At 55.2% G+C, this 27,181-nt stretch overlaps 8 protein-coding genes across 8 annotated transcripts; 5 read left to right on the top strand and 3 right to left on the bottom strand.

Annotated features, from left to right (window-relative positions):
* Nucleotides 1-277: 277 nt before the first annotated feature.
* C8A04DRAFT_12819 (E3 ubiquitin-protein ligase hel2) lies at nt 278-2,768 on the top strand (the record flags this gene model as incomplete). The annotated part of the gene is made up of 2 exons (XM_062777474.1): nt 278-676; nt 753-2,768. The coding sequence occupies 2 exons, from the start codon at nt 278-280 to the stop codon at nt 2,766-2,768; spliced, it is 2,415 nt and encodes an 804-aa protein (XP_062636297.1).
* Nucleotides 2,769-4,406: 1,638 nt separating this feature from the next.
* Nucleotides 4,407-8,193, bottom strand: C8A04DRAFT_12871 (uncharacterized protein; the record flags this gene model as incomplete). Its single annotated transcript, XM_062777495.1, has 2 exons — nt 4,407-5,569; nt 5,619-8,193. The coding sequence occupies 2 exons, from the start codon at nt 8,191-8,193 to the stop codon at nt 4,407-4,409; spliced, it is 3,738 nt and encodes a 1,245-aa protein (XP_062636296.1).
* A 2,991-nt stretch (nt 8,194-11,184) lies between these two features.
* C8A04DRAFT_12840 (kinase-like domain-containing protein) lies at nt 11,185-12,525 on the bottom strand (the record flags this gene model as incomplete). Its single annotated transcript, XM_062777481.1, has 2 exons — nt 11,185-12,017; nt 12,234-12,525. Coding segments are annotated over 2 exons (1,125 nt in total), but the record flags the coding sequence as incomplete, so codon positions are not given.
* Nucleotides 12,526-13,083: 558 nt separating this feature from the next.
* On the bottom strand, nt 13,084-13,625 carry C8A04DRAFT_29501 (uncharacterized protein; the record flags this gene model as incomplete). The annotated part of the gene is made up of 3 exons (XM_062781035.1): nt 13,084-13,216; nt 13,290-13,499; nt 13,522-13,625. 3 exons carry the CDS (start codon nt 13,623-13,625, stop codon nt 13,084-13,086), a joined length of 447 nt encoding a protein of 148 aa, XP_062636294.1.
* A 710-nt stretch (nt 13,626-14,335) lies between these two features.
* Nucleotides 14,336-14,581, top strand: C8A04DRAFT_29500 (uncharacterized protein; the record flags this gene model as incomplete). Its single annotated transcript, XM_062781034.1, has 1 exon — nt 14,336-14,581. The coding sequence occupies one exon, from the start codon at nt 14,336-14,338 to the stop codon at nt 14,579-14,581; it is 246 nt and encodes an 81-aa protein (XP_062636293.1).
* A 567-nt stretch (nt 14,582-15,148) lies between these two features.
* C8A04DRAFT_29499 (uncharacterized protein) lies at nt 15,149-16,423 on the top strand (the record flags this gene model as incomplete). Its single annotated transcript, XM_062781033.1, has 1 exon — nt 15,149-16,423. The coding sequence occupies one exon, from the start codon at nt 15,149-15,151 to the stop codon at nt 16,421-16,423; it is 1,275 nt and encodes a 424-aa protein (XP_062636292.1).
* Nucleotides 16,424-18,190: 1,767 nt separating this feature from the next.
* Nucleotides 18,191-20,080, top strand: C8A04DRAFT_37959 (uncharacterized protein; the record flags this gene model as incomplete). The annotated part of the gene is made up of 1 exon (XM_062784065.1): nt 18,191-20,080. One exon carries the CDS (start codon nt 18,191-18,193, stop codon nt 20,078-20,080), a length of 1,890 nt encoding a protein of 629 aa, XP_062636291.1.
* Nucleotides 20,081-23,474: 3,394 nt separating this feature from the next.
* C8A04DRAFT_29496 (glycosyl hydrolase family 81-domain-containing protein) lies at nt 23,475-26,643 on the top strand (the record flags this gene model as incomplete). Its single annotated transcript, XM_062781032.1, has 8 exons — nt 23,475-23,696; nt 23,789-24,191; nt 24,295-24,683; nt 24,792-25,015; nt 25,085-25,372; nt 25,428-25,940; nt 26,011-26,090; nt 26,156-26,643. The coding sequence occupies 8 exons, from the start codon at nt 23,475-23,477 to the stop codon at nt 26,641-26,643; spliced, it is 2,607 nt and encodes an 868-aa protein (XP_062636290.1).
* Between the last annotated feature and the right edge of the window lie 538 nt (nt 26,644-27,181).

Below are 27,181 nucleotides of genomic sequence, written 5' to 3'. Positions count from 1 at the left end.
GCAAGTCGACCCCACCATCTCGACAACACAGCAACCACGCCGTAGCAACCAACTCCCTCAAGACCGACTTGGCTTCGGCTGGCTGCGCGCCGGCGAACCTCAACTCAACATCGATATCCGCGCTCTGTTTTCTTCTCTTTCATAACCTGTGTCCTTGGTTTTGGCGACAAACTCCGAGCATTACAGATCAGCTAGGACCATCAACTCCGTTTGTCGTTTTCGCAAATCCCCCTCGATCCATCGATACAAACAAACCGCCAGCCGCATCGCTCCTAGCATGGCTTCAACTGGGCCCAACGCTTCTGCCGCTGACAGCGCGCCTTCAGGGCCCCGGGCTGACGGGTCTAGAGGCAGAGGCCGCGGCGGACGAGGAAGAGGTCGCGGTCGAGGGCGGGGCAGAGGAGGAGGAGGGGCACATCACCACAACACACAACATCCACCAGTCGAGCAGTCCGAGGATGGGCCACGGCCACCGCCGCCAGCTGGGAAAATCCCGAATTTCAAGATCAAAAACGAAACACAAGAAGGGGCTGATGACGATGATGTCGAGGTCTGCTTCATCTGCGCCAACCCTGTTATTCACCACTCGGTTGCTCCGTGCAATCACGTAACATGCCACATTTGCGCATTGCGCCTGAGGGCGTTGTATAAGAACAAGGATTGCCCACATTGCAGGGTATGTTGTTTGGAATCAGCTGTGAAGGCTGCTTGATAGAACTACAGTTCGTTTGCTGACCTGCTACGTTTACCAGACTTCCGCACCATTCGTCATTTTCAGCGACGACCCCACAAAGCGCTTCGAAGACTTCACCGACGCCGATATCACGAGCACTGACGACAACATTGGCATTCGATATGCTAGCGAGGACATCGTCGGTGACACCGTCCTGTTGTTGCGGTACAACTGTCCCGATCTCGAGTGCGATTTTGCCGGTCTCGGTTGGCAGGACCTGCACCGCCACGTTAAGAATACCCACAACAAGAAGATGTGCGATCTGTGTACCCGCCACAAGAAGGTCTTCACACACGAACACGATATGTTCGCTGACAAGGAGTTGACCGAGCACATGCGCCACGGCGACGACAAGCCAGGCGCGGCCGACCAGACAGGTTTCCGCGGCCATCCGCTATGTGGCTTTTGTGGCGCGCGGTTCTACGACAGCGACAAGTTGTATGAGCACTGCCGGAATAAGCACGAGCGTTGCTTCCTTTGCGATCGCCAAGACTCACGCCAACCTCACTATTATCTGGATTACAATGCGCTTGAGGAGCATTTTAAGAAGGAGCATTTCATCTGCTCGGACCGGGAGTGCTTGGAGAAGAAGTTTGTTGTATTTGCGTCGGAGATGGACCTCAAGGCTCACCAACTGAGCGAGCATGGGGGCACGTTTGCCAAGGGGCGCGATGCGAGAACGGTGGACTTGTCCAACTTTGACCTGCGCCAGCGGTACGAGCAGGACAGGAGAGGCGGGGGTAACAATGCGAGGGAACAGCAGCGTCGCCGTGGCCCAGATCCGAACGCAGAGGCGTTGCCCGTCAGTTCTGCTCAGCCTCTGAGGCGAGACGAACTTGCGTTTCAACGGCAGATGGCGCTGCAGACGGGCTCGGGCCGACCCGCACCTGGCCCTTCTCGGCCCACACCCAGCAATGCGCCAGCCCAGAACCGGCCACGGGCACCGGCTGGCGAGCCGATCATCGACGCCATGGAAAACATCAGTATCACCGACCTCTCCACGCTCACGCCAGAACAGCGTGCTAGCCTCACACGACACGGCGCTGTCATTGAGCGCGCGGCTAACCTCCTAGGGAACGACGATACAAAAATTGCCACCTTCCGTTCTCATATCTCTACTTATAACAAGGGTTCTATGACACCGGAACAGCTTGTTGATGCTTTTTTCTCCCTCTTCAGCGAGACATCGTCCAATGCCCTGGGAACCCTCGTTCGCGAAGTCGCCGATCTCTTCGACGACAAGAAAAAGGCCGAAGCCCTTCGCCGAGCCTGGCAAAACTGGCGCGCGATCAACGAGGACTACCCTTCCCTCCCTAGTCTCGAGGGCATGCACGGCGCGACTACCTCAACCACCGGCTGGGCCGCAGCAGCCGCCGCTAGCCGAGGCGGCGCCAACCTCTCCTCCTCCCAGCACGCTGCCGCCCAACTGCGCAACTCCACCCGCGTCCTCAAACTCAAGCACAGCACCCGCCGCGGCAGCGTCGGCTCCGTCATGTCCCTCGCCTCCTCAACAACCTCATCCACCGTCCCCGGCGCCACACCAGCGACATCCTCCTCCTTCTCCACACCCTCATCCCGACCCTCCCCGTCCATCCCATCCTCCGCTTCCGCATTCCCCGCTCTTCCAGGAACCGGCCGCTCCTCTCAGCCTAGCCAACCCAGCTGGATCGGCGGGTCAGCGCCTGCTCTTCCAAGACAAAATCCTCCTCGACCTACTCCCAGCGCACCGACCCGGAAAACCGGCGGCGGTGGAAGTGGAGGAGGTGGGCGGGGCGCGTCTACCGAGGAAGCTTTCCCCGCGCTACCGGCCGCACCGAAGCCGCAGACAACGATTTTTGGGTATGGGCGGGGTGTGGTAAGGCGAGATTTTGGAGTACCACGGGACACGGGGTTCAGTTGGGGGGCGAGTGGTTCGAGTAATAGTGCTGCGGATGCGGAAGGTGGAGAGGGGGGTGATGGGCAGCAGGGACAAGCACAGCAGGGGGGAGGGGGGAAGAAGAAGAATAAGAAGCAGGTTTTGGTGCAGTGGGGGTGAGGGATGGGTTAGTTAGTGAGTGTTTGTTGTTTAGTCCCTCTGTTTGGGGATAACGGGGAAAGATGGTTGAGGGGTTGGATGAAGTGGTAATTTGAGGTTGAGCAGGCAGTTATGCAGAAAGCGTGAAATAGTTTTGGGGGTTCTGCGTGGCGGTTGCAAATGCTAAGTGGCCTACAAATTTTCCTCAACCTTGTTTTTTTTTTTTTTTGGCGCAGTCGAGTTGGGAGTGTGGGAATGACTTCACACAGTCACACAGTGAGTGAGTATGTGCAATGCAATGCGGTGTCGTCTAGTCTCTTGTCGGCGCGAGCATGTGACCAAGTACTCAAGGGAGGAAGGAGAGGAAGAGGGTATATATACAACGTCCACGAACCAGATCCATAACGAAGCGGCCACATGGTGGGCCAAATGGCCTAACGGTCACCGGCGGTGGCCCTCGGGAGGGCACCACGCTGGGGTAGAATCTGGTAACCTCTTTGAGGGCGAGGGTTCGACTCCCAGTGTGGGCGGCTAACGGTTAGGGGGTGCACTTTCTTTCGAGGAAGGCTCGGCACCTGCTAGCCCGGCGACGCAAAATCCTCCGCCCTAGATATTGGTTGATACTTAGGCAACTTATATTTGGGGTGTAGCTGGGTTTCGTAACTTAGCACCCATCCCACCGGGGCATGGTTGCTTGCCTGGTGAGCTTTTGCTGTTTTGACCTTTTTCTTTTGCCTTGTTTTCTTTTTTCCTCTAGTTTTGTTTCGGTACATGATGGGTGTCGAATCCTTGGTTCTTGTTTTCTCATTCTACAACGTGGTAGGTATCTCAAATACATCAAGGGAAATTACTCTACCCCTGTTGTTCGCTGTATAATCTTCGGACGAGGAACTCTGCCTTGTCGTCAACCAGCATGTTCCAGATGTTAGAGGATATCTCACCACATACCTCCGTACGCTTCGACAACAACACAGCGTACACATGACCACCATGTTGACGGAATGATAGCTTTATTAAACAAGGCTTGCTATTACTCACCGATACTTTGGTTGGTATTTACAAGAACCTCATTGAGACACACATACATGGTCCATCAAACACAGAAACGGTAACAACAACTCGATTGTGGAATCCTTTTAACTAGACATACAACAGTAATCCTGAAAAGGTCAAAACGAAAAGCCAAAAAAAAAAAAAACACAATGGCACATCCAACCAAACAACCTCGCTCCGCTGTCCTCCACCAAACGCTTCGATCTTGTTTTGTCAAATTTGTTCTCTTTGTAGTGCTGTGGCCCGCCCTCCGTGTTCATCTACTCGATCCAACCCATGTCCCGACTGGGACCTCCATCCGACCGTTGCCAAGCTTCCGGCGGCAAACTCGTTTTACCCCCCTTCAATCTTCTTGGCGATCTACCCAGGCGTAGATTTCACCCTCCGATGCTTCGTATCGACTGACGGCCCCGCATCATCATCCGCCTTGTCCCCCTCTGGCATAGACTTCGCTCTGCGACGCCGACGCCGACGCCGACGTCGAGCATTGGTCCCCACAGCCATGTCCGCTTCAGCGCCAGCTGCCTCTCCACTCCCAGCTGCCTCTTCAGCGCCAACTACCTTTCCTCGTTTCCAACGTCGTGGCTCCGAATCAGGGGTGTGATCCTACACATTCGTGGGCGGCGCACACACAAAATAGTCGCGGAATCGATCCGAGTGTTCCAAGTGCAGGTTGTACACCACATTCCAGCAGACGATCAATAGGTTGGGGAACCGCCGCGCCCAAAACCCGAGATAGCCATCCGGCAGAGACCCGACAGTCTTCTTAAGCGACTCGGGCATATCCTCGTAGTGGTAGCGCTTGTTCCGCAGAGCACGGAGCAGGTCCAGAAGACGGGTGCCGGTGTACTTGCGCTGTTTACCGAGGCTGTCGACAAACTCGCGGGGGAGGTGCTTGAGGAAATCGGACTGGACAACATCGGGCGCGTAAGATTCGAGGTGAGCAAGGGTGGTCGAAGGCGGGTCGCGAGGCTCCTTTTCGAAGTGGTCGGATACGTCGCAAAGGAAATGGAGTCGCCTTTTGGGAGTCCAGAAGAAAGGGTGGCACATCACCTCGACGGCGGAGGGGCGCTGCTTGGGGTTAGCATTGAGCATGCTGCTGATGAGGTCGCGTGCTTCAAAAGCGAGGTCGCCGAGGATATCGAGGAGCTGCAGGTTGTAGTTGCCCTTGCGGATGTTCACTTCGCGCATGAAGCGGTCGCCGCAGTCGAACGGGTGGTTGCCGCGAGTGAGGACATAGAAGAAGACCAACCCAAGTGAGAAAATGTCAATAGCTCGGGTGACTCGTCGGCTGTGGGGGCCCGGACCCTCGACCATGCCAGAGCCTGACGCACTATGGAGGCTGGAGCCAGGGTCGGTGAGCGTCATGGAGGTCGGCACCGGCGCATCATCGTCAATGAGCAGCTCCGGCGCGCGCCAACCAGTGGTACCTGCGGCGTGGGCGGTGGTAGCACCGAATGATGACTGCCCGCCTTCCAGCTTCTTGCACAGTCCAAAGTCGGAGACCAAAATCCGGGGCATGCCGTTCTTGCCCATGTTGACGAGGATATTCTGCGGTTTAAGGTCGCGATGGACGATCCGTAGGCTATGGAGATGACTCAAGCCATTGGCGATCTGGTACAAGACACTGGGCAGATCACGCTCGCCCGCCTGCGCGAGCTCCCTAAAACACTGCGGCTTCTGGATTATGTCGGCCAGCGAGGCTTGGCAGAGCTCCAACGCGATGTACAAGAACGCGGCACGCTCTTGTTGGGCGTAATAACGGATGACTACGGATGTCAGCGTGGTGTTGTAATACTACGGCCTGGCTTTGCTTACCATTTTCATGGTCGTCGCTCTCCCTTAAGAGCCGAGTCTCCTGGCTGGCAATTTCGTTGAACTGGACCAACATGCGTTTCACAGCCACATCGCGGCCGTCCCACTTGCCCGCAAAGACAATGGTGCCATTACTGCCCGTGCCCAGCTGTTCAGACTCATTGACCTCGAGACTCCCCATCTTGAGAATATGGCCAGATACCTCGTCGGCATCGCCAGCCATCGTGATGATGTCAGGCTCAAGCTTCGGCTCTCGGACCAATGTCTTGGCTTTGTTAATCACCTCCTCCACACTCTCCTGAGGAGAATCATCGTCTCGCGATTGAGAACCTTCCCGCTTTTCCTTGTTGTTGCCTTTCCGATGTTTGACGCCTCCTCGGCGGCCCCTGTGGCCCTTCTTCTTCTTCACGGGCTCGCCTTGGGCTTCACCTCCTTCCGCCTGCTCGCTATTGGCCGGAAGTGGTTCAGCAAACGTCACGCCCGGCGAGGCTGGACCGGGCGAAGGTGAGCCGGGAGAAGCCGAAAGCTCCGGCTTTGACTCTTGGGCAACTTCAGGGGGAGCAACCTCACCCTGTGAAGTGCCGGCACGGGGCCTTTCGACCGGAAGTTCCTCGCTTGGAGTCGCATCTGGGGATGCAATCTCAGTTTTGGCCTCGACCGGCCCGCCTGCAGTAGGTAGCTTGTCCGCAACAGGCTCAGAGCTCGAAACCGTCGGATTGACTTCGATATTTGGAGTCAAAAAGCTCCCTTTGCCCTTGGACCGGCTAAAGCGCACAATCTTGTCCTTGTAGAACATCCACACAGTGACGATGAAGAGGACAATTGCCGCAGGGTTGCTGACAAGGTCAAACACCCGTGTGACTACAAACTCAGGCACTTTCTTGGCCGTCTCAAGGATCCTACTCGGTTCCGGCTCGGGCGCGGGGAGTGGCGGGATCGGTTTGGCAACATTGCCGTCGATGAGGCTCTCAGACCCGGACCGAGGACCATCGAGTAGCAAAGGCGGTGGCAACTGCTGTTGGAGCCTATCGGGGGTTCCGAACCCATCGGGCAGCTGGTGCGTCCCGACCAAAGCTCTGGACTTCTGCGACTCGGGGAGCAGGTCCCAAGATTCTTTGATCCGCCACCAGTCGACGCGGTGAATGGGCGCCAGCGGTGCAGACAGGATTAAGGGATACCGGCTTCCCGATAGGGCATACCAGCCACCATCCTCCGTCTGATTGATGAAGACCTTTTCGTTCCGGAGACGCAGGTTGTCCTCGTTGCTGGCGGGGAGTGGAGGCTGGGGTAGAGCAATGAGCTCCGGGTCCATACCAGCGGGGGTCTCCCACCGGTGGAGGACGTCAAATACACGGGCGACGGGCGATGAGAGCATCTTGGTAAAAACGGGGCGCTCTTCGCGGAAGTTGCTGTACTCAAAACCGTAGATCTTGCCGTCATGCTGGCTCGTAACGTAACGGCTGTCTTTGGTCAAGAGGTTCTGCTGGATTAGGTCGTTGTCCTGCGTGTTGGGTCCCCACTCCGAATACTTGAGGGAGGCAATTGGCTGCCCATCAGCGCGATGAATGCTGACGGTATACTCTGTACGTCCGAGAGTAATGGTGCTATCCTCGCTGCATTCCTCTTCACCGTCGGCGAGCGCATTCGGCCGGAAACAGCTTTCGGACTCAACCTTATTGACATAACTGCCAGTGGACCCGAACTGCTTAATGATGGTGCCCGTGGCAGCATTCAAAGTGACCATGGTCGTCTTCTTGTCGCCCGTGTAAAGCACGCGGTTAGCCTTGTCATTATGAGGCGCCAGTTCCTCGACCAGCCTCTTCATGGTAAGGGTCATTTTTGCCAATCCGGAACCGTGCTCGTTCGGCCGCCAGAGATACAACTCGCCGTCTCTGGTTGGTTCCACAACCCAGATGTAGTGATCGATGGGGTCGTAGTCGTCGTCGAGCACGGAGCGATTGGTTCGGAAGTGTCGGGTTTCGACCATGGGGTGGTCGGCCTTGAAATGCCAGCGCTCCTGACCGGTCTTACGGTCACTGGCATAAAGGTCTCCATCGACGGTCGCCAGAAGAACAAAGTCTTCCACTTCCCAATCCTCCAGGCTCCGCGCAACATGCTGCGAGAGTCCGGCCCCTTGTGCGGGGCCTCTGTACTGTGATGGAGGCGGTGCTCGAACGGACAGGTCCGGAGCTGAAGCGTGGGCGCGCGCATCGTCAAGAATGATGTTATTGTTGTTATTATTGGTGTTGCTGCCGCCATCGTGATGATGGGGGATGACCCGTCGACGGACACCATCCTCCTCGTTCTCGTCAGCCTCCCGACTCCGGACGGATATGGGCGAGTGCTGAACGACGCGCGGTGTCTCGGCGGTCTCAGGACCCCTCACCGCGGTGGCCGCGAGGCTAGACGCGGCATTCTGGTCGTTTTCGGCGGGGGACCGGAGACGGTGGGCTTCTGTGGATGGGCGCTGTTGCTGCTGCTGAGCATCGGCGAGAGGAAGCCACGGGAGCAAGATCAGTGCAAGTGCCAGCAGGTACTTGCTCTGGGGAGCGACATGGCCATGCGGCCGTCGCAACATCTTGGGTCGAACAACGCGGAATGTCCGGGGGGAGTCGAGTCAGGAATCACATCAAATGCAGGGTTGCTGCAACCGGCCGTTGCGGCAATGGCGCGTGCGAGCGGATTCAGTGTTTTTTTTCTTCGTGTTTTTCTAAGAGTGTTCGTTCGGAGCAATGGACGCAAAATGAGGGAAAACAATCCTCGCCGCTGGGAGATAAAAATGATGCTCCCAACAAGCGCTCAGTTGATAGGGGCGAGTGCGGCGTGGTGTGTTGGTGAGGTTCCCGGGTCGGGATTGCTAGAGTAAGAGGTCCGTGGTTGCAGGAACGAAGCAGCGGGAAAAAAAGGCGATGTGGAGGGTCTTGAGTGGATCCCTGGGGGACTTGGATGGAAGCAATTGGATGACTCTAGCAGGTTGGCACCCGGCTGAGCCTGCTTCACAGGCCTGGCAGACCTGGCTAGGGCATGCATTTCTGGGACCAATCCTGAAAAAGCTCCAGGTTCATCCTGCTATTGAAGGACTTGAAGCAAAGCTTAGCATGAGTCAGAGCTGGCGCCCACAACGTATCCCAATTTATTGACAACACTACCAAGATATGATGTGGTTTCTGGTCTTATTTTGTACCTATATTAGAATGTTGAAACGTAGTTTTTCAACGCCTATGCCCATAGTTTCTTGCTCGCAGTAGGTACCTTTATTAACAATCCCGGGTCCCCTGCTTGTCCCTTGCCTGCACGCTGTGAAGTGATTGGACCACGCACACACAAGCTGGCACAGGCCATCCTCGCGCGTCTCGAGTCCACCTCGCTATGGCCAAAAAAAGCGGCACATTCAAACAGGTCGCTCAAGTCCAATCCACTAACATTAGATCAAATCTTGGTAAAATTTGATTAATTTACTCTTTTTTGTCTTTTTTTACTTTCTAGGTTCATTCTGTTTTGTCTTCTTTCACTTTTTTTGGTTTATTCTTTTTTGTCTTTTTTCAGTTTTGTAGCAAAATACGGAGTAAGTTACCTATCCAGGACTTGGTCTGCCGCTTTTTTTGGCCGTAGCCAGTCCACCTACCGTTATTCCACGACACGGAAGATCTCGATCGACTACTCCGTACTTCGTAGGCACTGTATCCGTACCTCTACAGAAAATGAAACTTTTCGCTCTCAACTTCCGAATCAACTCGACTTTAGGTTCACCAAACCCGTTTCCATTTCGTGGACCGGCTAAAGCCGTTTAATTAAGAGTGCAAAGAAGTTCTCGGTTCAGCCGACCCAATTCCATGATTCAAAAGCGCCATGACGTGACCAGGAGCATCGTCTTCCTCGTACATGGTACAGAGCACTTATTTGTGGATCGTTGCTTTTTGTAAAATCTTCCTCCGCATCGGCTAAGGATGGCTGGGGGTTCAAGCCCGAAGTCCGCCCGATCGCCCACAAAACGTTTCAGAACGGCATCATTGTGCATAGGGGAAGCTGGGGGCTGAATTCTTGGTCTCATCCATGTCAAGCCCAAGCCCCTGAAGTTCGTACTATGATAGACGCCAAATCTTGGGGATGGTAGATAGCTTGATGACCCACAAAAGGTCGGAATGTGCAGTTGGGCTTCTAACCACTCTCTCAAGCTCATTGTGTTCATTTTACTCTTCTCCCCCAGCCTGCGCTAGTGGCACTTGTCAATCGCTCTAAGATTGCTAACAGCATGTTAACTATTGTGGGCATTTTCCCGCGGACCAAGATATACATACCACGGGCCCCTTTGTACAACCAGATGAGATAATTTCGGAGCGGAAGGCTATGCTTCGCCAAAATCTTAGGTGACGCCAAATAATAGCATAATTTTGCTGTTGATCCCAGAACCGAACGCAGCTAAAATATCGTTCCCCATTGCAGCAGGACACTCGAGGTTTGAGCTTACACCGGCGGCTTGCGGGGAAAACTATTTCTCCTGCGGAGGAATAGTAGGTTTCCTGCCGGTTCAAAAGGGGCTGCGGACAACAACGTCGGGGGATTGGCAGCGGCTTGCCGCCGTTACCTAGGCGTTCGCAGCTTGGGTTGTTTCTGACTCGATTTGGTGCTCATACTGCTGGGTGGGTCTCATGATCCCAATACATTCTGCATTGAGTTTGCTGGAAGTATCAGCACATCGAGGCGTTGTCAGCGGCCGGTACGATGAACAGATGTGCTTTCTTGGTTGTAATCGAGATTAGTACCACCAAGGTTTGAAACAAGTGCGACAAAAGGCACGAAGTCCAAATTATGGAGACGACCTACGAAATTCATATGGTACCCCTGGCGAAAACAAGTCATAGTATCCGAAGACCCAGGTGCCTTAGCTGGTGTCCTGCCCCCTTGATACAAACAAATTATTCTACTATGTAACCAATAGTACCGCGTTCTACCCCCTCACGATAGTTAGTTGCGCATAAGAAAATGAATCTCGCAGCAGGGCTTTTCTCCTTTGCGCACCTTCGCACGAAGGATGCAGTGTTGTTTATCATGCGGCCGAGGTTAGACAATATTGGGGCACAAGAGCACAAACTTTCCCTGCAAAGGCAGTGCAACACTGGTATCCCGACCCATTAATTAATCCCGGTATAATGGGCTATTGATCACTAGGTCGTGGTGCGCTCCAGAGCCCATATGCCCTATCTCAGTGATGGGCAGACTTGACGTTACCCAAATCCGTCAGCACGAGTGATATATAGTATAAGGTCTATACCTTCTACTACTCTAGCCGGGTTACTGCTATCAGCTAGGATGCCTTTTGGAAGAAGCTAGGCTGGTGTGAGTAGTACTTGTATGGGGTTGTGCAGGCTGTCCTCGGCGTGTTAGACCGCATCAAAGGCTTCCTACCCTTCGATACATACACCATAGAGGCATGGATCTACTCATGATGCCGCCCGGCGATACGATAGATTGGGAGCCGTGCTTGCTTTTTCCAACTGAGAGGAGTAATAGTCCTTGTCATGCCATGTGATTTCCCTGATAGGTTAACTTACACTAGCTACTGTGAACATCAAGGCCGCTTTTTTAGGACATGTTCATTTGGTATACAACTTCCGCCCGCCCTATCTGGCAAGGATGGGCTAGTCAGCTCCAAAACTCTTCCACATTCCGGCAGCGCCCAGGTCCTCATCCACTCCGTCTCCAGTACCTCCTTGGCACTGGGCCGATCCCGCGGCCTGAACTGCAGCATCCACCGTATCATGACAGCAAACGCTTCCTCCTCCTTCCCATCAAGAGTTGCCATGCCCTTGTCACGTCGCGGCTCCCGTATCCACTGCTCAAATCGGTGCTCCCACGACCAAACACTTCGGCCCTCGGCCGGCTGCTGACCGTTTTCCGCAAAGTACTTCGACCGCGCCTCCCATTTCTCCCACCACTCGTCGGGTAAAAGACCAAGTACATCAATCTGCTGGGCCGTGACGTCGTCTTCGGTAGCGAGAAAGACATCAAACAGCGACCTATGAGCGAGCAGAGACCAGATCGTGCATCCCAGGCTCCAGACGTCAGAGGGGAAGGAGAGCGGCGTGGTGGGTTCGAATCGGGCTTCCGGTGGCCGGAGCTCGAGCGGCGTGTGAGATTGGTATCTTTGTTCGCTCGAGGGACGAAAAGCGACGCCGAAGTCAGCGAGAAGCAGCTTCGCATCGGAGAGGAGGATCCTCTCGCATTGATCACCCAGCCACATGGGCGGTACGCCACATGAAGGGACGCCGGGCGGAAGCGGTTTTCCGTCTAGTCGGACCACGGGTTCCGGTTCAGGCGCTCTATATTTTTCGTACAACTGCTCTGTCGAGAGACCGTCGAGACCGGTCGGGAGCCGAAGCAAGATGTTTCCGAGGTGAAGGTCTGTTGTTTGCGTGAACCAGAGTCTGCCATAGCGGCCATGGGTGTGGGCAGGTTTATGGACGCGAAGGGCTTCTTGCAGCGCCTCGTGGGTTCGAAATACAACCTCTAGCCCTCGAAAGAGGAACAAAGGATAAGTGTGTCGGGTGTACGCCTCTTCTTTTGGGGGGAAGGGGGGAGAGAAGCAAGGGAGCGAAAGACGGGAGGTTGCAGACTCACCTCCATGAACCACCCCTCGCTCATGAGCGTGAGCGATAGCGATGACGAGTTGAGCCGCCAGTGACCGAGCAACGTCTAATTGGAAAAGACAGCAGAATGACGCCTCCTTTGTATCAGTGAGGCTGCACCTCGCCGGGGTAGTCGTAAAACAAAGGTGCGTGCCGTTAGGAGCTTGGACGTTGAAACGGTCGAGAACGATGGGAGTCAATGCCTCTCCACCCGCGGCTTTCTCAAGCGCCCCATTTTTCAATCGAGAAAGCGTGTCGATTTCATGCTGCTGGCTTGCATCGGCGTGCAGACTTTGATGAGCCCGTTCCTTCGAGCAAGAAGATGTGGGACCAGATCATGTCCCTAGAAGTAGCATTGAAGTGCGGGCTTTGGTGTTCAGCAATAATTAGGAGGTAAGTAAGTGAGTCTAAAGTCAGAATGAGCAAATAATTGCGGGGCCAAGCAACGCGCCGCAGGGTCAGTGGCTCAGTGGACAACTCGAGGTCGTTGATGAATCTATGGATACTTACCTATGTATGTACTGTACTTGCCTTGAAGGCTTGGTCCACGTGTCATGCCGAATGGTTAAAGCCATATTATATGGGCACAGGGAAATGACCTGGCATATCAAGGATTATTTATTAGTTTTCTCACTTGAAGAAACAAAAAGAGAGCCCACCTCATACTCTTCATTGAGCTACCTAGGCTACCTAGGAGGTACATGTACCTACACACCGCAATATCAAAACGCGCTGCACCAGCGACCACGAAGCGGAAGCTTGGCGGTGCTTTCTATCTCCTTGTGCAGTTCCGTCCTGTGCTGGTCGGAATATTTCTCCTGCAGCTTCTTTCCCAGTTCGAGTCAGTCCGGCGACTCATCGGCGAGGTCCGAAACGGCCACGACCTTGTCCTGGGCCTCGCGCCGCATATCGATCTCCTCGGACCACTGCTCGATGGCAAAGGCCTCGCCAGGCTTGGCCTCCCAAACGCGGCCGCTGCTCAGCATGCGGCGGACCACCGTGTCGGCGTCGTGGGCTTGGAGAGGCGAGGGCGGCTGCGATGCCGGACTCGAGCAGGATGTTGAGGACACGTTGAATCGTGTTCAGGAGGTCGTTCTTGAAGGGTGCAATGCTCAGCACGCGCGTGGCCATGAAGGGCGCCAGATTCCCCGAGTACCACAGGTGGTACAGATACTGGTTGTTGGCCTGGGCATACAAAGAGTCGGATTCCTGCGATCTCACGGCGGCATTGGGACGCCAGGGGTGCAGGTCATGGTCGCTTGTGCGAGTTGGTAGCAGACTGATGGCGTAAGGGGTCCTTCTCGATAGTCAAGACTGGCTGGTAGGCTGCCCGGGGTAAGAACTGCACCGTTGTGATGGATGGGGATGAAACCGAGGCGGCCATGGCAACGGAACGTACCCCAGGGAGGCCGGGTTCAGATAAGGAATACAGAATACAGAGAACCGCACGTCAAGGTTGGTTTTGGAAGGAGGACGAGGTGACAGTTGCGATACAGTGGTGGAAATGGAGACAGGATATAATTACGGATCAATATACGGACGAGTACTATCTCTTTGCTAGAGCCTAGAAGGGAGAGGGCGTCTCAGTTGCCTGTCTAAATCGCCTCTCTTGAAGCCTGCACGCTACGTCGTTCTGGGTCCCTAGAAGAAATAGAATGGCCTAGGTTACAACCGTTAAAGCGATCGCCTGGCTCAACTGCGAGAAGTGCTTGAAAGTGGAGCTGTCGACGGCGGAGCACGAAAAGATGCCCGCCCTGTACTCGTCTGAGCTCCTCTCGGCAGGCCTACAGATGCTGAAAGCAGGCCGCGAGTCGCTGCGCCACAACACCAACTAGGACCGTCTCACCAACGTCCTCGGTCTGCTCAAGCCCATCGCCATCGCGGCTGACGTACTAGCCGAGGAACTGTATATTCCCTCCAAGATTCTGTGGGGGAGTCTTGGCCTGGTCATCGAGGTCAGTCAGTTCGCATGAACCAGCATAGCTTCGAGCAAGACCCCAGCGGCTCGAGCATCTCCTCAAGGTCAACGAGGAGGCCGGCCATGCTCTGCGTGTTGAATGACGAGAGTCGGAAGAACGAAGGTACGCGGAGCTTATGGAGAAGCAGGACGTGATCCTCTCCACACTGGCCGACCAGACAGCCGGCAAGACGGGACCGATGCAGGCCGAGCGGTTCCCCGTGCCGTGGACACGCAACCGGTCCTTCATAGGACGCGAGTCCATCCTGGCCGAAATCCAATCCCACTTGGCCCCGGACAGCGAGGGAGCGGGCTCCCACCAGCTCTCTGTTGCCATCTGCGGGTTAGGGGGCGTCGGCAAGACCCAGATTGCCCTAAAGTAATTACGCCGATCTTCACAAAGACGACTACATGGCCTGCTTCTGGGTAATGCGCGATGTGAGACTTAAAATCGCGAGCGCCTTCTGCGACATGGCGAGAGTGCTCGGGTTCCCTTTATTGATTTTATTCTTTTTGGTTCTTTTTCAGTTATGTAGAGAAGCAAGTTATCCACTCAAAGACAGCGTACTTGGTCTGCCACTTTTTAGCGAGGGCGCCTAAACTTGCGCTACCTGGTCTCAAGCTGATTTACTCCGTACAGCTCACTCTTCGATAACGCCACCAGATCCTTCGACCGCTAATTACCTACCTGAACAGAACGGGATATGCCCGGCGCCGGCTAATATGCAGGTCTTCCAAATTTATAGCGTGCCACGCATTCATGGATGCACTGTAACGTTTCACTGATGGAACTATGCGACTTCGTATTCTCCGTCCTTTCAGCTCTACTATGTAGGACACCCGCGTTTGAGCTATCATAATCTATTAATAACTCTTATAATTACGGCCTGCCTTCTCTCGAAAATGGAGACATCTATCCTCACCAGCGAGCAGATCCACGGCCTTCGAAAATGAAGTTCTTGTTGACAGCTTTGGCCGGAGTCTCGGTTGCCTCCGCTAAAACCCAGCTTCCAGAAACATGGTATTCCACCATCTACCTCAATGAGTCCTTAACCACGAGCCAAGAGATCGCCTATGGCAGTGAGGCCGTTACTCCGGTGCCAACTTCGACCGCGCCGCTAGTTTTGTCAACTTCATACCTCAGCGCTCCCGTAGCCAGCCGAAATATCAACCACACCACGTATTCCACTGTTAGCGAGACACTGCCGCTCACTACTGTGACACCCTCCGTCTACATTACACGCCCCTCCCTCCCAACCGTCACCCTCAATGGCACCACCACCATAACCACCTACCTCTCCACAACCATCGCCACCGTCACCCTCTCCTCCCTCGTCCTCCCCAACGGCTCCCCGCCCGCGAGCACCGCGACAGTCTACACCGGCACCTACCATCCCGCTCCAGGACAAGTGATCCCCTCGGGCAGCACTCAAACCGCCTGGCCTACCGCCGTGACTGTGCACGATTCCATCACCGCAACCTACCTCATCTACACGTACACGGGCAGCACGTCCACTACCACCTCGGTCTGGACCGAAACCGTCTACCGCACAACGGCCACGGCGTCCACGACAACAACCATCGAAATACTCCCCTGCATCGGGCGGCCCCCGGCTAGAACCTGCACGCAGACAACCTACACCAGCACCGCGACGCACACCATGGCCGACGCAGGGCTGGCGTACGTGAACGCTACGCGCACCGTCCCTGGCAGTTACGATGCTACCCCAACGGTGACGTACGCGGCCAGATGCGCGCCGACAAACCTGCTCAGCGTGCGCGACGGGCACGGCCTCGCCGTCGAGCTCTCGCCCGACGACTTCACGTTTCCCATCGGGTTCCCCGGCATCGTCATCGGCATTCCGCCGTCGTTGGTGGTCGACCCGAGTGCCTGCTGTCAGCTGTGTCTTGACAACGAGGGCTGCGCCGCGAGCGAGTGGACGTTGGGGTGGGATACGGCTTGTCGGTTGTTTTACCATGTGCCGGAGATTGGTGATTATGGGGCGGAGGGCGGTAGTGGAGGAGGAGGACAACAGAGTAAGAAGGATCAGTTGTGTGGGAAAGCAGGAAAAGGTGGTGGCGGTAACGGGGTGGTCCCGGTCAAGTACTATGCTGATGTGTATGCGCTGCCAGGCCAGGGGAGTTTTATTCAAGTTGGGTGCGGGAATTTGGAGTATCTCGGCTTGATGGATCCGTTTTGTCCGTCGTGCGAGGTGGGTGAGTGAGGGTTTTACTATTAATTAGTATATGTGATGATGGGGCTCCGGGATTGCGTGGAAAATCCCACATGTGTAGTATCCAGGTGGGCAATGGTGGACGAGCCCATGCCGCCATCTCTAGGATAGACGTAGACCAACAGGAAGTTGCTCTACAGTGATCTCGACAATGGCCACAAAGCAGTGTACAGCATACTCCTATTGGAGGAACAAGAGGTACAAGATACTTGTAAATACCTCGTTAATTCAAAATATAAATAATAGTATATCCAAAAGACTCCAGAAGAAAGACAAAAAGAAAAAGAGAAACGGAAAAAGAGAAAAGCAAAAGGGGGAAAAGATTCGCAGCGAAACTCATTTCCCCTTGGTTCTTTTTCAAAAACCGGGCCGTGAAGCCCATGCCATGGCTACAATCAGTGTTGATTACTTTCCACCAGACAGAACCATTTTCCCTTGGGAGCTCAGCCTATCGACTACTCTGTCCCGCGTCATGAGATCTTTCTCCCCGTCGCACATCCCCTCGATGAGCCTGCCAGCCAAAACTCGGGCAATATTTTGCTCTGTGACCCGACGATTCAGCATCTCGGCTCGCTTCAGGTAGTCGCTCAGGGGTTCTCCGGTTCTTCTGGCGAAGGCGACAGCCAAGTGTATCACCTCAGCGGAGTAAGCAGTGGCTCTTCTGGGAAACCGGTCCTCGAAAGCTTTCTTGATTTTACTAAAGCTCTCACGGTTTCCCACATACTCCGTCTGCCACCATTCCTTAGCTTCGCCCATCAATCCGGTCCTGAATTTGCTCCAAGCAACTCAGTCTGCCACATCTCCGGTGAGGTTCATTACATCAATATTGACCTGAATGATTCCACCACCCAGTTTGTACCCACTTACAGATTTCTAAACATGTAATGCACTTTTCCAGACTTAGTACGTGTGCCGCGGTTTGGGCTTCTCCACCTCGAGAGTCTTCTTCGTCTTCTCCAGAATCCACCTCCTACAGCTGCGACACGCCCTTGCGCAAAACCGCCCTGAGGCCCGCCTCGACTTCTGGCGCCAGATGTACCTTGGTATCGGGGGCAGTTTCCTCTGACGAATCCTGGCTTCCCTGTCCTCCCCTCTCTCTCCAGTTACTTGTTATATCCCACAGGCTATCCGTATCCTGTATATCGGTATCACTGTCCCCGGATAACTCTGCAAAGCTGGCTTCGTCATTCACTGTACTGCCTTGTCCGAACCGCCTCTTCTTCTTCTGAGGCTGTAATTACATACACACTATACCATCTGGCAGGCCGTGACGGATCGTCCTGAGGAGCTCGTGTTAGCCAATTGACCATTTAGAATTTTAGCGCACCAGTCACAGGCTCACAGCGTCGCCTCAAAAATCTCCGGATTATCCCCACAGTTGGGGAATGGAGGAGCGTCGATCGGCCTCCAAATCCACCATTCACACAACCGAATTCTCCCCGCAAACCCGGTTTCCGGCTGATCACGATTGGCGGAATTATAAGCCAAGATACAATGTCCTGGGGAAGTGCTTTGCCGCACCAGTCGGCATTCAGCGGCATGGCAAAACAGAGTTAGTAGTCGTCGGGTATGTAACCCTTGATCGATGCATCCGTCAGGCGCTCAAATGATGATACGAGCCGACCACATCTGATAGAAGAAAGCAACTCTGCTCTAGAACATGGGCAAGTTGTATAAATACCCTTCTTGGCCCCGGCTGCCTCTAGTCGTCCTGAGGCCATCTGTTTCTATCCAGCAACAGTTCTCTCAACTGTCAACATGGCCCGGCTTTCTCTAAAGGCCGCCGGCAATGCTGGGTTCGCCCTCATCGCCGGCTTGTTCAGCCTCGCTAGCCTGCAACAAGTCTCCGCTGAAGGCGCCAGCAGCTTCCCCCTGAGCGACGTCCAGTTGACACAGAGTCGTTGGATGGACAACCAGGACCGCACTCTGGCCTACTTGCTCTTTGTTGACCCAGATCGCCTGCTGTACAACTTCCGCAGCACCCATCACCTGGACACGCAAGGCGCCCAAACCAACGGCGGTTGGGACGCCCCGGATTTCCCGTTCCGGTCACATGCCCAGGGCCACTTCCTCACAGCCTGGGCACAGTGCGCTGCCACGCTCAAGAACGACGATTGCCTCGATCGTGTCACGTATTTCGTCGCAGAGCTCGCCAAGGCGCAAGCCAACAACCAGGCCGCCGGCTTCAGCACGGGCTATCTCAGCGGCTTTCCCGAGTCTGATTTCGACAAGCTCGAGGGCGGCACGCTGACCAACGGAAACGTCCCGTACTATGCCGTCCACAAGACCATGGCCGGGCTGTTCGACGCCTGGAAGCTGGTGGGCGACGAAACGGCGCGAGATGTGCTCCTGGCCATGGCTGGCTGGGTCGACTCGCGGACGAGCAAGCTCTCGGAGGACGCCATGCAGCGCATGATGGGCACCGAGTACGGTGGCATGAACGACATCCTCACCCTGCTGTACCAGGAGACCAAGGACGACCAGTGGCTGAAGGTTGCTCAGCGGTTCGACCACGCCGCCGTGTTTGACCCCCTGGCCGAGGGCCGTGACCAGCTGTCCGGTCTCCACGCCAACACCCAGGCGGCGAAGCTGGTGGGCGTCATCCGCGAGTACCAGGCCACCGGCACACAGCGCTATCTTGACATTGCCAAGAACGCCTGGGACATCATCGTCGGCGCGCACACCTACGCCATCGGCGGCAACAGCCAGGCCGAACACTTCCACGAGCCTAACGGCATCGCCGACTACCTAGACAAAGACGCCTGCGAGACCTGCAACACCTACAACATGCTCAAATTCACAAGGGAGCTGTGGGCCAGCAGTCCCGGGGCCCCGTCCGCCAGCTACTTCGACTTCTACGAGCGGGCCTTGCTCAACCACCTGCTCGGCGTCCAGCACCCTTCCAGCGACCACGGACACATCACCTACTTCACCTCCCTAAACCCCGGCGGCCGCCGCGGCGTCGGCCCAGCCTGGGGTGGCGGTACCTGGAGCACCGACTACGACAGTTTCTGGTGCTGCCAATCGACCTCGGTAGAAACTAACACCAAGCTAATGGACTCCATCTACTGGCACGACGACACCAGCGAAGACCAACCGGTCCTCTATGTCAACCTGTACATCTCTTCCAAACTCACCTGGGCCGACAAAGACGTGACCGTCACGCAAAACACCACCATCCCCGAGACCGACACGTCCACGATCTCGATCGAACCGGGTTCCAGCGCCGGTCCCTTCGCGCTGCGCCTGCGCATCCCGGAATGGACCACCGCCGACGCACAGGTTCTCATCAACGGCGAGCAGGACGATACTGCCGTCAGCGGTGTCGAGCCGGGTGCCTATGCCACCGTCCAGCGCGAGTGGCAGGCCGGTGACAAGGTGACGGTGCAGTTCCCTATGGCGGTCCGCACGATCCCGGCGAATGATGATCCGAATACTGTGGCTATTGCTTACGGGCCTGCTGTTCTGGCTGGGAAGTATGGAGATTCGACTTTGAATGGTGTGCCGGGGATTGAGGTTGATTCGGTGAAGCGGGTTGATGGGGGTGGTTTGCAGTTTGAGGCGACTTCGGGGGGGCAGAAGATTAGCTTGGATCCGTTTTATGATTCTCATGATTATAACTACAATGTGTACTGGAAGATTAACTAAGTTCTAAGGGTGGATGTGGAGCAATATTAGCTTTCAGAGTACTCAGAATCTGCTCAAAGGTTATGAAATACACGAGCACAAAACTACTTGAATTTTAAAGACATGAAAAACTTGTACGACCTACGAACAAAGACATCATTAACCGTTGTAGTCAATCGTCACCAAGATGTCGCCTTGACGCAGGTTCGTGTGCTCAACCCCAATTTCTACCTCCTTAAGTTGGAATGCTATGCGAAGGGATGCTATACGAAGGGACGACGAATCAACAAAGCTAACGGGAAAACGTTGCGGGTAGGATCGCCCAATACCTGTCTACACGCTTTTATTATCCCCTCTCCCCATAGAATGAAGTCCGGTTAAGACACGCCCGGAATCTCAAACTTTCCTCTCCACAGATCCAATCACAGCCATAATTCAGGTACTCATCCTCCCCAAGATTTCACTACATAATTACCTAGCGATCAACACCCCAAGCCATGGATTCCATTTCCCTCAAGTACATCGGCACAGGCAAATGGCACAAAGACCTCGAACTCCGCCTCGGCGAATACCGTCAGGTAGCAGACACCTCCTACTTCGCCATCGAAGACAACTTCAAATCGCAACACGACGTCGGCAAGCGCCTCGCGCACCTCCTCGACCAATGACTGGAGCTGCTCGATGATCTCAGGTCGCACGATAAGGAAAAGGGTATTTCTCCCGTTCGACATCTCCGACCAGTCGACCTCGTGGCTGGAGGTGACGGAGACGGGGGAGGAGGAGGTGGTCACGGTGGAGGTTGGGTTTAGCACGAGGATTCAGGGGTGGGCGGTTAAGGTGGGGGATATACGGCCTACGGCGGAGAAGCTGCTTGGGGTTGAGTTGGTGCCGGATGTGTTGGTGAAGATGACGGTGGGGGAGTTGAGGGAAGCTGTACAGCGGGATCGGAAGGCTTTTACGGAAATCTGAGGGTGGGCGTAGCTCAAGATGAGTTGAAACCTGGGAGGTTGGAATTATGTCTGGTGGGCAGCTCTAGTCATTGGCTTCACGATACTTTCTTGCAGGTGACACGTATCGTGCAAGTCATTTTTGTAGGTCTGCGAGAGTGAACGAGTCGCCAGTGGCCAAGAGCTACGTATAAGCCAGTCAAAGCCACCACATGGTGAACCGTGTTCCTTCGCAAAGATTGCAAAGACCTCGTCCCCTCCTCGTTGACTCTAGCATAATGCCCGGTCTCCGTGGCTAGCTAGGTACTGCTACCTAAGGTACCTACAGAGGAGCTTGTAATTAGTCCTCACAAAGAGGGGCTCCAAAGTACGTAGCTTTGGATCGAAACAACAATCTTTCTTGGTTTGCACTTACAACTGCTGTGATGTCTAATTACAGCCAGCCTGTGTGTGTTCGACGGCGACTCAGCTACTAGCGTGGGTCTACCCACCTTACCAGATACCACCAAGAGACTGCATCTTGCACGGCCCGATGTAAGGCATCAAATAGGATGCCAGCCGCCGATCGGCCCGATCCAACGACGTCTTGTACTTCCCTACATTCAGAGAAGGGACCTTCAACCCCAAAAGTAGGCGGTGATTCCACGGGCTCCACTCCCATGGCATCGAGTGTGGTTAAGCAGTGGACGGCGTTGAAGCTCTACCTCTTACGGTACACAAGATTTTGAACGGGGGTAACTTGATCAGAGTAAGTAGGTAGTGACCCGTGACATGGTTTTCGAGAGACGCTGTACACCATCTCCTAGTTGAATTACCCCATTGAATAACGCATGCCTCTTCATACTGCTGACAACTCAAATTCAAAGGAAAGTACTAGAATGTCTTCATCACGGATAGAAGAAGTCTCAGACTTGGCGAATTCGCTTGCTAATTATCCAAGCCATGCGGCCAGTTTTAGCCGGTGAAAATGAGGCACAGGGTACATCTAGAACCATAGAACCAGACATACCTTAGTGTACGGTAGAGTCGGACAACAAGAGATCCATCGACGACATGGTCTTGGCAGCAAATCAATCACAAGACTCAAATGATGCTTCTTCTGTGTACATCGTACTGCATCTGCGCAGGACCTCAAAGGCGAGCTCGGCGGCGTCACCATCATCATCACCCACGATCGGCCCGAACAAGGTTGGATCGCGGGTGTTGGGTGGTATTTCTCATCAATCGGCCCTTTCGTTTGGGCGCAACGCCGCAACCTCGACCTGGGACCGCGGGCGGGAGAGCACAAGGCGTGACAAGCGTGACAAGGCGCGACAGGCTAGGACAGCTCAGCGCAAGCCAAGCTCGTCTTGTATTATGTAGTACTTTGGTGGAGACCTGCCCGTACTGAGTTGAAGATGTGTGGACGTCCCGCGTTGCCCAATGCACCTCCATCGTGCCATCGCCGGCTTCTTTAGGTGCCCATGAAGTCTTAACTCGGAAACCCTGCCACGCCTGCATTCTTCTGGGGTCCCCGCATTCTTCCACAGCGACGTCAAAAGGGAGAGAGCTTCAGAGCGTGGTAGTGAGCGTGGTAATGTGGGGTATTTTTCAAGTAAGAAAGCCGAAAGGGTTGGTTCAATGCCGTCCCAGGCGTCCCTTCCCTCCACTTCCCCCTGAAGATGTGGAGACTGGATTAGGTAGCAGCTTAAAAAACATCCCCTTTTTGCCTCAACCCCTGGACATTTCCTCTTGAGAGGGCCAAGCAACGTTGAAACTAACACCACAAAGGTGCACACGCAAACAATGCAGACAGGCCACCCCGCACGCCCAACACTGTCACTTCACCTTTTTGCGCTTTGAGCCTATGGGGTTCGGTCCGATTGAACTTGTTGAAGGGCGGAAAGCCGTCAAGTTGTTGGTCCGTCTTTTTGGTAGCACGCATCGATGAGAACGCTAGAAGTCCCGATTTCCGATTCCCGAGTCCCGAGAACATCGTAGTCGGCGGTAGTGGTGTAGAAAAAGGTGAAACAAGGCTAGGGTAAGGTAAGATTTAGCAGCTACCGGAAGCATGGACATGGTCAGATTCGCCGAAGCCCCCGTTTAACGCCGGGAACTTTCATTGCTAGCCCCTCAAAGCGCCGCACTGCGCGTCTAAGGGCGCGGGACTGGCGCTCGGAGATGGGCTAGGGTGAGGCCGAGAAGGCGGCCGTGAGAATGCGGTCCCGGGTCCCTTCGTTGGAGCAGACCACATCGGATGCGACATGAGCATGGACTTCCGAATGGAGACAGACTCGAAGAGCCGGAAAACCGGCGTACTGGGAAGGTAAGTTAGGTAACTTGTATCAAGTCGTTGTTTATATATTAGGGGGGCGACCTCCCTTGCTCGCCACCATCATGACTGTTTGATATCCCCAGTCTCTGCCGTCTGCAGCACGGCTTGGTTCATTCATTCTTCTGTGGTATCGATACCCGCGGGTCTCGTCACCATGCTTGGCTCTCTTGGTTCTCTCCTGCTCTCCTCGGCCGCCCTCGTCGGTGCTCTGCCGAGCGGGAGCGGCTCTACCCCTGATCACGGTTCGGCCCACCACTTTGTGAAGCGGGCGGCGCTCGATCCGATCTCGACTAGCGGCGCCGACGGCATTGCGGGTGGTCAAGTCGCCTGTGATGCCCCTCCTGTGAAGTCCTTCGTCGGTGACCTCAAGCCTCCGGTATGTTTTCCACCCTCTCCGCGCGCGGCCCGAGGACACGGGCCATGGTTATCTACCAAGTTACTCAACTAACACGTCTTTCTGGACCCTAGTTCCCTACCAACTCATGGTGGGCTCCCTTCGCGGCCCCCCCTGGCAATGCCACGGCCGCGGGCCCGTTCCCGTATGAATCCGGGCTCCAAGGCTCCGGCATCCAGTTCGGCCTCAGCACGGCCCGGAAGTTTGACGGCACCTCGATCCAGCAGCCCACGCAGTTCGACTGGCTGGCGTCGTTCACCGAGCACCAGGGCGCGTTTGAGAACCACAAGGCGACGGCCTTTGACACCCAGAGTGTGACTGTCCAGTACTTCGAGGGCAGTTCCACCTTGACGACCTACTTGGTCCCGGGCTCGCCGTACATCACGTTGGAATACGACTCGGCCACGCCGTCGTTCAAGTCGCTTAACGGCGGGATCAAGACTTTCAATGACAAGGACCTCGGAGATGGCGGATCTCGTACGTGCCCCTAGCCTCCTTTTCTTTTCTTTTTTTTTTTTTTGCCCCCGTTCCCTCTAGGTCCTTAGCTAGGTACCTAATTAACGATTTCAAATCAACGTAGAGAGCGCAACCGGAACGCAGTTCACCGTGGTGGACTCCAAGGGCACGACCTACATCATCTACGCCCTGTCCGAGATCTCTCTCACCGCGACCGCGGACTCGACTGCCTCGGGCACCATCAAGGCTGACGGCCCCTTCAAGGGCGTCCTCCGTTTTGTGCAGCTCGGCGACGCCAGCCACAAGGACCTCCTCGACAAGCATGCTGAGATCTACCCCACGTCGGTCGCGCAGGACTACTCCTTCACCGACGCCGAGGGCACCCTCGTCTTCACCTGGGAGACTGTTGGCGACAAGAGCCAGCTCCTCATGCTCACCTGGCCTCACCACCGTCTGACTATGCAAGATGCCAACTTCCCGGATACCACCGCGCTGGGGTACTTGACTATCAAGGTTTGTTTATCTGTTTTTTCTTTCTTCTCTTTTTTCTTTCTTATTTTCATCTTCCATTCCCAATAACCAACCCCCGAAGCTCATGCTAATGGCTTTTCAAACCCACAGGGCTGGATGTACCCTGCCATTGGCAACACCTGGACCATGCAGTACGAGCTCACTGACATTGCGTGGAACGCCCCGCGTGACCTCGACGCCTCGTGCTCCGACGCCGTCATCAACGGTCTCAAGTACGAGATCGGCCAGCTCAACGTCTCGGCGGCCCCCGTCCCTGGCGACTTTTACTACTGGGGAGGAGCCCTCGCTGCCCAGGGGCGTCTAGCTTTGATTGCGTATGTTTCTTTTTCTTTTCCCTCTTTTGTTTGTGGTGGCCGAGTGCTGACAAGATAATTACCATCCAGCGACAACCTCGGCCAGTCCGATCTCGTCCAGCCCGTGGTCGACTACCTCAAGGCCTCGTTCGCGCACTGGTTCGACTCGGCCGCGACCATCCTGCCTGCCTACGAGACCGCATGGGGCGGTGTGATCAACAAGGCCGGCGCCACCGACACCTGGGTCGACTTTGGAAACGGCTACTACAACGACCACCACTTCCACTACGGCTACTTCCTCAGCGTCGCCGCCGTCATTGCCAAGTTTGACAAGGACTGGTTGAGCCAGCACAAGGACTACATCAACTGGTTCGCGAGGTCTGTACTTCCCGCGTCAATAACAACTTATTATTTTATGCTGACCCTTTTGCAGAGACATCATCAACCCCTCAGCAGACGACCCCTTCTTCCCCATCGCGCGCTGCCGCGACTGGTTCGCGGGCCACTCCTGGGCCTCGGGCATCGCCAACGGCGCCGGCAGCCGCGACCAAGAATCCACCGGCGAAGCCGTCAACGGCTATTACGGCGCGCTGCTCTGGGCGTCGGTCGCGCTTGACCAGGCCTACATCGACTACGCGCGTCTGCTGCTAGCCACCGAGCAGCAGGCTGCCCAGCTGTACTGGCACTTGTACCCGCAGGCTGGCGAGACTGACCGTGATAACCCGTACCCGGAGGCTGAGGTGCGCGATCTGGTGACTATGGGGAATGTTGAGGATTGGCAGTCGGGTGCTTGGTTGTTCTGGGGTGATCAGAAGAGTGAGATTGCGGCGATTCAGATCTTGCCGGTTACGCCTGTGAATGAGGTCTTGTATGACAAGCAGTGGGCGGAGAATGTGTGGGCGTACACTATGCCTGAACTGGTTGACCCTGCTATTGGTGATGAGTGGTAAGTCTCCGGTCTACTCACGCTCTGCGCTTGTTTCTTGTTTCCCTGTTCTGACTGGTCGATTTTCTAGGAAATGTGTCATCATTGCTGCGTACTCAAACTCGAACCCGCAGGTCGCTGCTGCGTGGGCCGGAAACCTCACCACCTGGGGTGCGTTTTCCCTCTTCTCCCCCCTCTCTCCGCCCACATATTGATCACCCACTAACACTCACCAGGCACCGGCAACACCTTCACCAACGAACTCTACTTCATCGGCACGCGCCCCAACCCCACCGGCGAGCCCATCTGCGGCACCCTCCCGCAAAACCCCTACGGCACCTTCAAGATCCAAGACGCCGCCTCCGGCAAATACGTCGCCGCCTCCGCCGCCAACACCAACCTAATCGCCTCCGCCACCTCCGACGCCGACGCAGCCACCTTCGACAGCGCATACGTGCCCAACGCCGGCACCCTCCAGCTGACCAGCACCAAGGAGTACGTCACGTCCGATCAGTCGGGCACGGGCACCCTGGCTGCTATCCGCGATGTTGCTTCGTCTTGGGAGCGGTTCACGATTCGCCCTAAGTCGGGGGGTGGTGATGGTGTGTACTCGATTAAGGCGGGTAGCAACGGGTTGTATGTCACGCTGGGCTCGGATGGGTCGCTGATTAACGGCGGCAAGGACGAGGCGTCGGCTGCTGGGTTCAAGTTTGTGAAGGTGTAGAGTAAGAGGAGAGGTGAGGTGATGGATTGCATTGAAGGAAAACTCAATGGAAAAAGGAGGGCGGTTGGAACTTTTGAGCTTGTTGTGTTCGTGTTCATGTTCCGTATTCTTCTTGTACGCAGTTTGAGCGCTGCGGGGCAGACATTCACTGTACATATTCAGACCTGAATTAAATCATGGTCAATTTCTTAGCGCTCAAGACAAGGCGAATTGTCGGGAGATTAGTGCCTCTCACCTTGTGCCCAGGTCAATGTAACAGCAGGAAAATACGAGAAACTGAACCGTCCGGTGGCGTATCGTACCGTAAGCAACTATTCGTACCTAAGTGCTTAAGAAGAACGGGGACCGTTAGTCGAGTCAATGTTTAAACCCCATCGCCTTTCTTGCTCTGCCCATCGTAACCGGGAAAGCCGTTGGCCTAGCATCACTAGACACTACCGGTAGTGTCTGCCACCTAATGAGGCACACTGCCCTTGATATCGCCCATCAGTTCTCATCACTACCATCCACCATCAGGGCATCCTCGCAAATCTCCAGA

The sequence above is a fragment of the Dichotomopilus funicola genome (assembly GCF_033296635.1).
Source record: "Dichotomopilus funicola strain CBS 141.50 unplaced genomic scaffold C8A04scaffold_39, whole genome shotgun sequence".
NCBI lineage: Eukaryota > Fungi > Ascomycota > Sordariomycetes > Sordariales > Chaetomiaceae > Dichotomopilus > Dichotomopilus funicola.
This window is presented reverse-complemented; position numbering and strand designations above follow the sequence as displayed.